Source organism: Esox lucius, chromosome 1 (assembly GCF_011004845.1).
Source record: "Esox lucius isolate fEsoLuc1 chromosome 1, fEsoLuc1.pri, whole genome shotgun sequence".
NCBI classification, from domain to species: domain Eukaryota; kingdom Metazoa; phylum Chordata; class Actinopteri; order Esociformes; family Esocidae; genus Esox; species Esox lucius.
In genome coordinates this window covers 6129706-6142460 of record NC_047569.1, presented here as the reverse complement: position 1 = coordinate 6142460, position 12755 = coordinate 6129706, and the positions used below count along the sequence as shown (strand labels likewise).

The 12755-nt window shown below is 40.3% G+C and overlaps 1 protein-coding gene and 1 pseudogene across 1 annotated transcript; one reads left to right on the top strand and one right to left on the bottom strand.

Moving 5' to 3' along the window:
* Positions 1-1818: 1818 nt before the first annotated feature.
* Positions 1819-2740, bottom strand: LOC109615693 (annotated as a pseudogene).
* A 5435-nt stretch (positions 2741-8175) lies between these two features.
* On the top strand, positions 8176-10473 carry LOC106023692 (E3 ubiquitin-protein ligase TRIM39-like). Its single transcript, XM_013140720.3, has 2 exons — positions 8176-8289; positions 8487-10473. The coding sequence occupies exon 2, from the start codon at positions 8489-8491 to the stop codon at positions 10145-10147; it is 1659 nt and encodes a 552-aa protein (XP_012996174.3). The 5' UTR covers positions 8176-8289; positions 8487-8488; the 3' UTR covers positions 10148-10473.
* The last annotated feature ends 2282 nt before the right edge of the window (positions 10474-12755 follow it).

Sequence of the window (12755 nt, the reverse complement as noted above, 5' to 3'; positions counted from 1 at the left end):
GGAGTCGCTTCTTCACTGTTGACGTTGAGACTGGTGTTTTGTGGGTACTGTTTAATGAAGCTGCCAGTTGAGGACCTGTGAGGCGACTGTTTTTCAAACTAAACATTCAAATGCATTTGTCGTCTTGCTCAGTTGTGCACCGGTGCCTCCCAGTCCTCTTTCTATTCTGGTTAGAGCCAGTTTGCGCTGTTCTGTGAAGGGAGTAGTACACAGTGTTGTATGAGATCTTCAGGTTCTTGGCATTTTATGCACGTAATAGACTTTCGAAGAACGTTTTTTGTTTCCACAATTGCTGATGCTCCAGATACTCAACTTGTCCAAAGAAAGCCAGTTTTATTGCTTCTTTAATCAGCATAACAGTTTTCAGCTGTAATAACATAATTGCAATTCTTTTTTTTATGATCAATTAGCCGTTTAAAATGGTAGATGTGAACTAGACTAATGGTTGCTGATAATGGGCCTCAGTATATAGATATTCCATAAGAATCAGCCATTTCCAGATACAATAGTTATTTACAACAATAAAAATGTCTACACTCTATTTCTGATCAATGTGATGTTATTTTAACTGACAAAACAATTTGCTTTTCTTTTAATAACAAGGACACTTCTAAGTGACCCCAACCTTTTAAACGGTAGTGTGTCTATACACAAACAGACACCCAGACACACAGCTGACAGCTTTTTGAAAGAGAGGGCTAAAGTGAGGGGATTTTAAAACAAAACATCTTCTATCCAGGCACAGGAGGCAGATGGTAAAGAAACCCTTTAAAGTGAGAAAAATCTGCGGACCCAGGTGTAGGGTTTCACACGCCGTGCGAGTGTTGTTGCTATTGGTTTATTCGTCGTATAACACTTCAGTGTGCCTCTAAGTGTGATTTTCATAAGTTGGACAATCATGTTACCGGTTCTCAAATATATTTTTTATGATAGAATCATGTACAAATATTTTCATTTGAAGCGTTAATGTCCTTGTTGCCATTGTCATCACTGTCCTCCAAATCATCATCATCACCATTTAACAATAGCAGCAGCAGTACCATATTCCTTCTTTTTCTCTGTATTCTTCATCATCATCAATATTCATGTATTGCCTACACAGAGGCCAGGGCCATATGTTACATGTGTATTGCCTTATTCAAGACAAATATAGTACATCATTTGCTCTTTATCTGTCTTTATCAATACTGTTATTTAAGTCACCTGAGCCCTTCTGGTCCAATGTGTCTCCCATGCTGAGGGAAGTACAGCTTTGTCATGCTTGACTGTTTAGGGCTCTATACATTTCCTCTGCTTTATAACAGGAAACGGCCATGCTTCTTTTTTTCTTCCTCTTCTCTACCTATTAAGGGGATTCGCTCATAGTTTAGATCTAACAGTTAGTGGCGACTACAATTTGTCAGATGCATGAAACAATAGAGCATACAGTAAAAAAAAATAGGGTTTGAAACAGCGTGAATAAAAACTGAATGAGACGCCTCATGCTCTATAAAAATGTTTTGCCTATTCTAGCAAATTGCATTCAGCTGCCAACAACAGTTATGTTTTGAATGTATTGTTGGAATTAATGAAATATGCTGGTAAATTGTACTGGCTTTATCAGGTATAGTTGTGCAAACTACTGAACCCCAGCTTTAAAGTAACACATTTGAAAATATCTTGTTGCAGCTGGTGAAAGTGTAAATATGGGACCTGTCCTCACATTGCAACTCCTAATTCCCATCATGACTTGTACCTGAAAAATTTCTCTAAGAAGCTCTCCTTTCCTACAATAAATGTAAAAGTATTGAAACTATCTCGATTGATAAGACAACTTCTTTATCCTAGTCTCACCTGTTTCCTATCCTTAGAAAGGATAAGATAGGGGTTTGCTGTGTCAGGATCCAGGATCACATCCACAATACTATGTTGCATTCCTCTCAACTCTATCTCACACAGATTAATTTCTTCATCGAGTGTCTCCTCCAGCCGAGACACGTTTCTCCTCACAGTCCCCCAACACAGACTTCTGTGAACCCTGATCCCAGACCAGTCCTTAGTGGGTAGAGAGGGACATGGGAGTGTCTGGGGGAGTTGGAGGTGAGAGTTGATGTGTGAGAGCTGCTCCAGCTCAGTGGCTCTCCTCATTAGCTCAATGATTTCCTGCTCCAGCTCTGTAATGAGCCCTTCTGCCTGTTGCTCAGCCTCTTTCTGCTTCTTTTCAATCACCTCAATAAGCTCAGCATGGCTTCTCTCAATGCAACGCATCAGAGATGTGTAGACTTCCACAGCATCTGCAATGTCCTTCTCAACATCTTTCTTGCCAAGCTCCATTGAGGTTTTTATCTCTGTAACCTTCTGACGTCGCTCCTGGATCATCTGTTTAGCGTTAGCCTTTATCCTGGCCATTTCAGCCTTCCTCTATTCATACTCATCCTCTATGGAAAACATTTTGTGAGGTTTATGGCCTGTCTCTATGCAAAACTGACACAAATATGTCCGGTCACTCCTACAGAAGAGCTCAAGGGTTTTGTCATACTTTTTACAATCTCGGTCTTCCAGGTTCGACACAGAGTCAATCAGTGTGTGTTTCTTGTAATAAGCTACTCTCGAGAGGCTCCATGTGAGTTTCACAAAAAGAAGCAAGACACACCAGACAGGACTTCTGGGCCATGAACCTATTCTCCGTGCAGACGTCACAAGGAACCTGTCCAGGTGTGATGATTGGATGTTTGTGGGTGATTGAACTGCTTTTCACCATTACGTGCGCACCACGGTTGGTATGGAGGTTTATTGCCAGCGGGCAGAATGCATGACAATAATGTACATCCCTCGGACAAATGGACTTACAGTACATCCTGCATATTTTTTGTTGAACCATGATGTATTAGCCAAACCAACAAAAATTATGCATAGAAAATTTTGCTTTGTATAACTTTACCATTACAGCAACAACACCACCCGTTTTGAAAAACCTACCTTCCAAGGTTGAAGCTCGCGTGAGGCAGTATAGTCTTTAGCAATCCAGAGAAAATGTGTCCATCCTTCAGTTTTGTGGACAACAGGAACAGTTTGCATAGTGTTTTATGGTGGATTCTCTCTTCAAAACATACATTTCTTGGATTGCTTGAATGAGGGTAGCACCTGACCAAATCTGACTTTGAACAAGTAGCTTCATACTACCTCAGGATGTGGTGCCCTGACTGTGGCTCCGGAATGTGATTTTACTAATGTTCACTCAACTAAATAATCCTCTGTACTTTTTGTGAAAATATCTCTGTGTAAATCGGCCCAATCTTGCCCTTTCTGTGGGAGTCAACAGAGATGTAAAACCCCTCTATGATAATCTGTCTTGTGAGCAAAAAGGACTGAGATGACACACCCCTTTAACAGACCTTGATGTGTCAAAATGCTTGTTTCATTCATGACGGAAAGAATATGAAACCCATTGACTGTTAAGGAAAACATCCACTAAATATTTCTGAATATGTTAGTCTGATAATAATAGCTTCAACGTATCACCTTGAAGTCAATGGAAAGTTACAGTCCTACAGCCATGAGATTAAAACGTGTCTGAATGAGTGACCAGCTTACAATTAGTCAGCAATGAAAAGATCTTGACACAGCATATGATCAACAAACATAATTTCCAAATAATATGTAATAGCCCATGTAATATGTAGCCCATGTAAATCTAAATAGAAGGTAGCTGGTCCCATAGTTCTAGCATCTTGTATTGTTCTCTTGATTAAGGAACCAATACAACAACTGCTAAGTTGGGCTACTGTATAAAACACATATTAGCCCTTCTAATTTGGAGAGCTGCAGGGTGGGCAGGCATTTGATCCAACACTGTATAACACCTAGGATTTTTTTAAGATATTGCACTTGAGGTTGGTTGGAATTAGGTTCAGGTGGGGGACAGTAAACATTAGCTTTTCTGATTAATGGTTAGCCAAATACTTGTCTCTATTCATTGATTCCCAAATTCAACCAAATTAATAGGTAATGGCATAAAATAGTTAAGGTTCCTAGGGATGTTTTTCTACAAACATTGATCAGGGGAGATCAGTAATTTATGTAAAGCATGCAAGTTGTTTGTTAACTCCACTATTAGAATATGCGTAGGTGGAAATGCGACTGGTGACACCATTAGGCTTATGCTTATGTTACAGAAGATTTTCAAAAACAATAAAAAACGACAATTTACCAACCTACAGATAGTTTTTAGCTGGTAGATTCACGCAACACAACGTCTTGGGACCAGTGGGTGAAGAGGGTCCAACTCAAGGGAGGCACCGCTGGTCTTTCAGTTCGACAGGTTTTTGGAGGTTAGATGGAGTTGCAAGAAGAGATATTACAATGTCCACACATCTATTGAACAAACGTAACGGATGTGTAGCCAATTAAATGTTTGTCCTGCAGCATTCATAAACTAGAGCCGGGAAACCACTAGAGCTGAGCATTCACTATATGAATGCCAAATCTCCTGTGATATATAAAAAGATTGCTGTGAAGCGCTCAGCTCAAGTCAATCGCCAATAAAGTTACCGGTAAACAATAAGCACAGGTGAGTACTGCAATCCTAACGGCTCTTGCTAAAGTCAAGAACTAACTATGGATTCCTCTGAGGCTCAATGTAAAATGTGTTAACAGCAACAACAAAAGATTACCAGCTTTAGGCAAACAGGCTACATCGTTGTTGTGGTTACTGTGACAGGCTGTGTCCACTAGTCATTTAGACTTTTCGCCAGTGTTGCCAACTCCTCAGTAAGGAAAGTTGCTATTGGCTGTCCTAAAAGTCACTAGAAGTCGCTAAATTACGTCATCGCCTAATTTACATAATCTCCCATCAGCATCATGAATGGATTTTTTCTTTCTTTTTTAACATACAAAACTCTCGTGGGGAAAATAATATGCATGCGTATTTACAAATGTTGTCCATGTACAAGAAATAATCACCTGAGCAAAAAACTAAGAAAAAATCAAAAAAGGGGGCGCTATTTAAGTCAAAATCTTAAATTTAGAGCGACACACAAGGGGTGATATCATCATGGTCATGGATTAAGAGAACTGCACCAACTGCACTTGATGGACGCTGCCTGTAGGAGAGACAAAAAGGGAGTAAAAACACCCTAAATATGTTTAGAACTACAAATTAACTTTCTTCTGTACATTTTTTTTTTTTTTTTAAACCAACCCTCCTCCTCCTTTATCCGGGCTTGGGACCGGCAAAAGTTACCCAAAAGAGACACTCTGGCGGAGCGCATGAGCAATTAATTTTCAGTCTGGACGCGGAGGAGTTAACATATCCTGCTCTGACTGGAGCTGAGAGGAACTGCCGTGCGAGGACTGGGCCGCCTGTGAGTGCTTTCAGATGGGGGAGGGGCCCATGGCGGCACCCGCTGCTCATTGAGAAGAGTAGGAACAAGTCTCCAATAACACCATAAAAAGTCACTAGATTTGTCACAAGGTCACTTTTTTTTTAAAGTCCCTAAGTTGGCAACACCGCGTTTCGCGTGCCTACACCTGCAAAATCGGCAGTATTTCCCACTTACAAAGCATGTAGAAGTCTGTAATTTTTATCATAGGTACTCTTCAACTGTGAGTGACACAATCAACAACAAAGAAATCCAGAAAATCACATTGAATGATTTTTAAGTAATTAAATTGCATTATATTGCATGACATAAGTATTTGATACATCAGAAAAGCAGAATTTAATATTTGGTACAGAAACCTTTGTTTGCAATTATAGAGAACATACGCTCACCTAAAGGATTAGTAGGAACACCTGTTCAATTACTCATTAATACAATTATCTAATCAACCAATCACATGGCAGATGCTTCAATGCATTTAGGGGTGTGGTCCTGGTCAAGACAATCTCTTGAACTCCAAACTGAATGTCAGAATGGGAAAGAAAGGTGATTCAAGCAATTTTGAGCGTGGCATGGTTGTTGGTGCCAGACGGACCGTTCTGAGTATTTCACAATCTGCTCAGTTACTGGGATTTTCATGAAGAACCATTTCTAGGGTTTACAAAGAATGGTGTGAAAAGGGAAAAACATCCAGTATGCGGCAGTCCTGTGGGCGAAAATGCCTTGTTGATGCTAGAGGTCAGAGGAGAATGGGCTGACTGATTCAAGCTGATAGAAGAGCAACTTTGACTGAAATAACCACTTGTTACAACCGAGGTATGCAGGAAAGCATTTGTGAAGCCACAACACGCACAACCTTGAGGTGGATGGGCTACAACAGCAGAAGACCCCACCGGGTACCACTCATCTCCACTACAAATAGGAAAAAGAGGCTACAATTTGCACAAGCTCACCAAAATTATACAGTTGAAGACTGGAAGAATGTTGTCTGGTCTGATGAGTCTCGATTTCTGTTGAGACATTCAGATGGTAGAGTCAGAATTTGGCGTAAACAGAATGAGAACATGGATCCATCATGCCTTGTTACCACTGTGCAGGCTGGTGGTGGTGGTGTAATGGTGTGGGGGATGTTTTCTTGGCACACTTTAGGCCCCTTAGTGCCAATTGGGCATCGTTTAAATGCCACGGCCTACCTGAGCATTGTTTCTGACCATGTCCATCCCTTTATGACCACCATGTACCCATCCTCTGATGGTTACTTCCAGCAGGATAATGCACCATGTCACAAAGCTCAAATCATTTCATATTGGTTTCTTGAACATGACAATGAGTTCACTGTACTGAAATGGCCCCCACAGTCACCAGATCTCAACCCAATAGAGCATCTTTGGGATGTGGTGGAACGGGAGCTTCGTGCCCTGGATGTGCATCCCACAAATCTCCATCAACTGCAAGATGCTATCCTATCAATATGGGCCAACATTTCTAAAGAATGTTTTCAGCACCTTGTTGAATCAAGGCCATGTAGAATGAAGGCAGTTCTGAAGGCGAAAGAGGTTCCAACACAGTATTAGTATGGTGTTCCTAATAATCCTTTAGGTGAGTGTATGTCCCCTTTGCAGAAAAGCATCCGCAAAGAATGATATTTCCACCTCCATGCTTCACGCTTGAGATGGAGTTCTTGGGATCGTACTCATCCTTCTTCTTCCTCCAAACACGGCGAGTGGAGTTTAGACCAAAAAGCTCTATTTTTGTCTCATCAGACCACATGCTGCAGGATTTTAATCTATGACGGCGTAGTGTTACTAATGGTTTTCATTGAGACTGTGGTCCCAGCTCTCTTCAGGTCATTGACCAGGTCCTGCCGTGCATATCCCTCACCTTCCTCATGATCATTGATGCCCCACGAGGTGAGATCTTGCATGGAGCCCCAGACCGAGGGAGATTGACCATCATCTTGAACTTCTTCCATTTTCTAATAATTGTGCCAACAGTTGTTGCCTTCTCATCAAGCTGCTTGCCTATTGTCCTGTAGCCCATCCCAGCCTTGTGCAGGTCTATAATTGTATGCCTGATGTCCTTACACAGCTCTCTGGTCTTGGCCATTGTGGAGAGTTTGGAGTCTGTTTGATTGAGTGTGTGGACAGGTGTCTTTTATACAGGTAACGAGTTCAAACAGGTGCAGGCAATGAGTGGAGAACAGGAGGGCTTCTTAAAGAAAAGCTAACAGGCCTGTGAGAGCCGGAATTCTTACTGGTTGGTACTTATGTCATGCAGTAAAATGCAAATTAATTATTTAAAAATTATACGTGATTTTCTGGATTTTTGTTTTATATTCCATCCCTCACAGTTGAAGTGTACCTATGATAAAAACTACAGACCTCTACATGCTTTGTAAGTAGGAAACACTGCCAATTTTGCAGGTTATCAAATACTTGTTCTCCCCACTGTATACAGGATCTCAGAGAAACTGTATATATACAGTATCTGACAAAAGTGTTTACAACCCTCACAATTTTGTAAATATTTGTTTATATCGGTATAGTCATCTAAACTGCTGAACTGAGACTACATTCATCCAGAACCGTGTATCTGAAGGACAGACAACAATAAGGTTAGTAAAAAGACTGAAAGACTGTTTTAGAGACTGAATTTCTTATTTCCTGGCCTCTTGTTATTATCATGTTCTGAATATCTTCCCATATGTTTGGCACTAGTTGGAAATACCTGAAACAGTTAACACTGTCCCTTTAAGAATATGAAGAACAGGGAGGGGCCCTGAACGTCACTTTGCTGAAGTGAAACAAAACCGGAAAGCTTTGATGATAAATAGTATGAACTGCAAATGATAAATGAATAGTCATCTAAATCGCTGAACTGAGACTACATTCATCCAGGACCCTGTATCTGAAGGACAGACAATAATAAGGTTAGCAGAAAGACTGTCTTAGAAACTGAAGACATGATATCCTGTACTCTTGTTATTATCATGTTCTGTATGTTCTCAAAACATGTTCAGCACGTTTTGGAAATGCATGAATATGTAGAATTAAGTAACATGAGAAAATGATATAGCAAATTTCAAAAGACCATTTACACATAGTTTGTTTCTTTTTCTGTTCCCAGCTATGGCATCCTTCAACACTTTCCTGTCTGAAGAGCAGTTCCAGTGTTCTATCTGTTTGGATGTATTTACTGACCCAGTCTCTACTCCATGTGGACACAACTTCTGCAAGGCCTGTATCAGCAGATACTGGGACAGTATCACTGATGTCTGTCAGTGTCCCATTTGTAAAAAAACATTTGAGAACAAACCTGACCTTAGTGTCAATACCTTCATCGCTGAAATGGCCTCTGAAGCGAAAAAGTTAGATATGTCAACCAAAACGAAAATGGTGAAAAGCAGTTCAATCACCCACAAACATCCAATCATCACACCTGGACAGGTTCCTTGTGACGTCTGCACGGAGAATAGGTTCATGGCCCAGAAGTCCTGTCTGGTGTGTCTTGCCTCTTTTTGTGAATCTCACCTGGAGCCTCACAAGAGATTAACCTTTTACAAGAAACACAAACTGATCGACCCTGTGTTGAACCTGGAAGACCGAGTTTGTAAGAAGCATGACAAATCCATTGAGCTGTTCTGTAGGAGTGACCAGACATATTTATGTCAATTCTGCATTGAGACAGACCACAAAGCTCACAAAACCGTCTCCATAGAGGAAGAGTATGGAGAGAGGAAGAGAGGACTGGCCAGGACAATGGCTAATGTTCAACAAATGATCCAGGAGCGACATGAGAAGGTTAGAAAAATAAAAACGTCAGTGGAGCTTGGCAAGAAAGATGTTGAGAAGGACATAGCAGATGCTGTGGAAGTCTACACATCTCTGATGCGCTGCATTGAGAGAAGCCAGGCTGAGCTTATTGAAGTGATTGAAAAGAAGCAGAAAGAGGCTGAGCAACAGGCAGAAGGGCTCATTACAGAGCTGGAGCAGGAAATCACAGAGCTAAAAAAGAGCTGCACTGAGCTGGAGCAAATATCACTCATTGAGGATCACTTCCAGCTCCTCCAGACCTCACCCCTCCCCTTTCCACCCACCAAGGACAGGTCTGAAATCAGGTTTCAAAGAAGTCTGTGTGTGGGGACTGTGAGAAGAACTGTCTCTCAGCTGGAGGAGACACTCAATGAAGAAATGAAGAATCTGTGTGAGATAGAGTTGAGAGGAATGCAACATAGTATTGTGGATGTGACTCTGGATCCTGACACAGCACACCCCTATCTTATCCTTTCTAAGGATAGGAAACAGGTGAAACTAGGAGAGATATCTAAATTATTTTCTAACAATCGATACAGATTCAGTAGCTCTGTCAGTGTTTTAGGAAAGGAGGGCTTCTCATCAGGGAGATTCTACTATGAAGTGCAGGTGATGGGCAAAACTGCCTGGGTTTTAGGAGTGGTTAGAGAGTCCATTAACAGGAAGGGAAGCATAACACGAAATCCTGAGAATGGACACTGGGTTATCAGGCTCTGGGATGGTTTTGACTACCGGGCTCATGCTGGGCCTGATGTTCACCTCTCCCTGAGAAAGAAGCCTCAGAGTGTGGGGGTATTTGTGGATTATGAGGAGGGGCAGGTCTCCTTTTACAATGTGGAGAACAGGTCCCATATCTACTCTTTTACTGGCTGCAAATTCACTGAGAAACTCTTTCCTTGCTTCTCTCCTGGGCTTAATTCTAATGGGAAAAATGCAGCCCCCCTTATAATCTGCCCAGCAAGAAAAAAAGACTGACTTAACTATTGTCAATAACCGATTTTGAAGTTTTACTTTGGCGTCTTTGTGTTATGAAAAGGAAAAAATATATAACTCAAATAGATAAAAAGTATAAGACTATAATGAAAGAGGTCATATTATTATTTTCTGTCTGTCGACTCTCACATTGATCAGATTTATTAGAAGGATAAACTGGTGATTGATTTGGAAACGTCTTGTTCCCCCATTGTGTCCCCAATCAAATAAAATAACCCAAAAATCTGTGAATTTGTTTGTTTTAAATTGTGTAATAATCTTTTGTACATCCTACTTCAATTTGTCTTGAACGAAATATAATAATTGTATCCCCCCAAAAGTTTGTTTTTGAAATGGTCTTTCTATTAAATATATCACATTGTCCCATACAATAATGCTGAATTCTATTCTATAGAACTGTTTCAGCTGCAAGAGACACGAAATGAAGAAGCAGTGTGAGATAGAGCTGAGAGTAATGTAATATTGTATTGTGGATGTGACTCTGGATCTTGACAGCACATTGTGAACTAATTCTGTCTGAGGACAGGAAAAAATTAAGTAGAAGAGATAGACAAGTTACGGTTTCAATACTTCTACTTGTGTTGTAGCAAAGGAGAGATTGTTTGGTGAGTTGCAGGTGATGACAAAGACCAGATGTGTTTTAGGAGTTGTTATAGTCCATCAACAAATATGTTAATGTACTTAAGGTGAAAACATGGGCCCTGGCAAATGGATAAGGTTCTACCAAGAACCAGTTTCATCAGAAGATACATCTTTCATCTAGCTTTTGTTTCCTCGTTATCGATTAATCCTAGTGATTGGCAGAACAACACTTTCCAAAACACATAGACAATAGAAACATTAGTGCCGATGCTATATGAAACAATCAAAACATTTACTTGACAGTGACATCTGCCGGTGAGAAATAAATCAGATGTTCAATGTTCAGGCAGAGGTATTTTCCCATATTGCTGTTAATGATTTTGTGGCTCTACAGTTTGGCGTGTGTACTAATTGATTGAAAGTAAAACGTGGGGTTTGTATCCTGCTTTCCACTTGCCTTTCCAGTTTTTCCGCTCTTTTAAGCATTCCTTCATCATAATGTTTTGGATGATAAAGATGTGTGAGTGAGAAGGGTTTCATTCATATTTATATTCCTTTTGCAGTAAATGAGACATTATTTGAACAAAAATAAATATTGTTTTTAAATTTAGAAAAACCTGAAGACCATCTGAATTTGAACCTGGGCCACTTTGTTCAGTAGACTGTGACACTACACACGACACCACTAGTGAAGTAATTTGCAATTAAACGTTTCTACTTTAATTGCTAAATAGAGCTTGGTGTTTGAAAGTGTTGGCACTGATAGACACAGGCGCTCAGACTCCCGAGAACTGTGGAAACCTGCGCTTTGCACTTTAAATCGAGTTCCTACTAATCAGGCTATTTTCAAACAACTGTCACACAGCTAACTCTCACAATCTCTCATTAATCTCACACATTTCTCTCTTGCAACAAATTGACACAAGTCATTCAAAGTTGTTGGTATTGTCACCTCAATTTTCAAAACCTGAGGCAGTCAGGTGTCGGACACTCAATTGACACTTGGTGGTTTCGTTAAATATCAAGTGACAATGTTTCGACACCTGTCGTCAGGTGACCAGAATTTCTTTGGAACGATGTAGTGCAGTGAGTGTCGGAAGGCTGTGGACAAACTCGGAAAAGTATCGAGCATTTGTGCATAGCAGCCCATCATACCCCAGACATTGATCTGATGCAGTGAGTTTAGAAAAAACTGGAACAGACCATCACTACTTTTCAACATGCTTTTTTTTAACAATGCATCCATTACAATGATTTGGATGAATAGGCAGAGCTTTTATGGGTGCGATGGGTGCACTCATGACAGCCAATCACTGGGGCCTCCAAGAAGTTTATCTTATGGTTGAAAAAATTATAGCAAGCAGAATAAAATGATATAATGATTATTTTGCTACATACTATTTACATGACATTCAAGTGATAAACAACTATATTTTTTATGATTCCATAATTTCTATGATCGACCAATCTGTGACCGTAGGTGTGTAGCCAGCATTGCCAGATGGGATAGTTTCCCAATAATTGGGCTATTTTTATGACAGTTGTCATAAAATGTTTTTATAGGTGACTGGATTTATATTGTCAGTGAATTCTGCGACTTACAGCGATGATCCAGGTCCAAAAGCAGCTAGCAGCGAAGTTTTGTAACTGCAGGTAGGTTTTGTTGTAGCCTAATAACAAGCTTCTGTTCATCATGGTACGTGAAATGTATATACATTTTTGGGAGAATTATATTAAATATTTATATTATCCGCCTATCTTTTAGTTTGGAAATCAGGTAGTAAGACTTTTTCGATGGGGGTGGTGGTACGGGGGGCCTAAGGTTTGCGCCCATGGGAGAGAAAGCAAAGTTCTTTCACTGTTTGGATGATAAAATTAAGTAAATATTTTAAAAACAATAAATAGTCATGTTTCAATTGGGAGAAAATAACCAGTAATTTTACTGTACTACCCACTGGAACACCACTTAACTTAACTCATGGTTCACTCAGGGACTGTGTGGAGAACT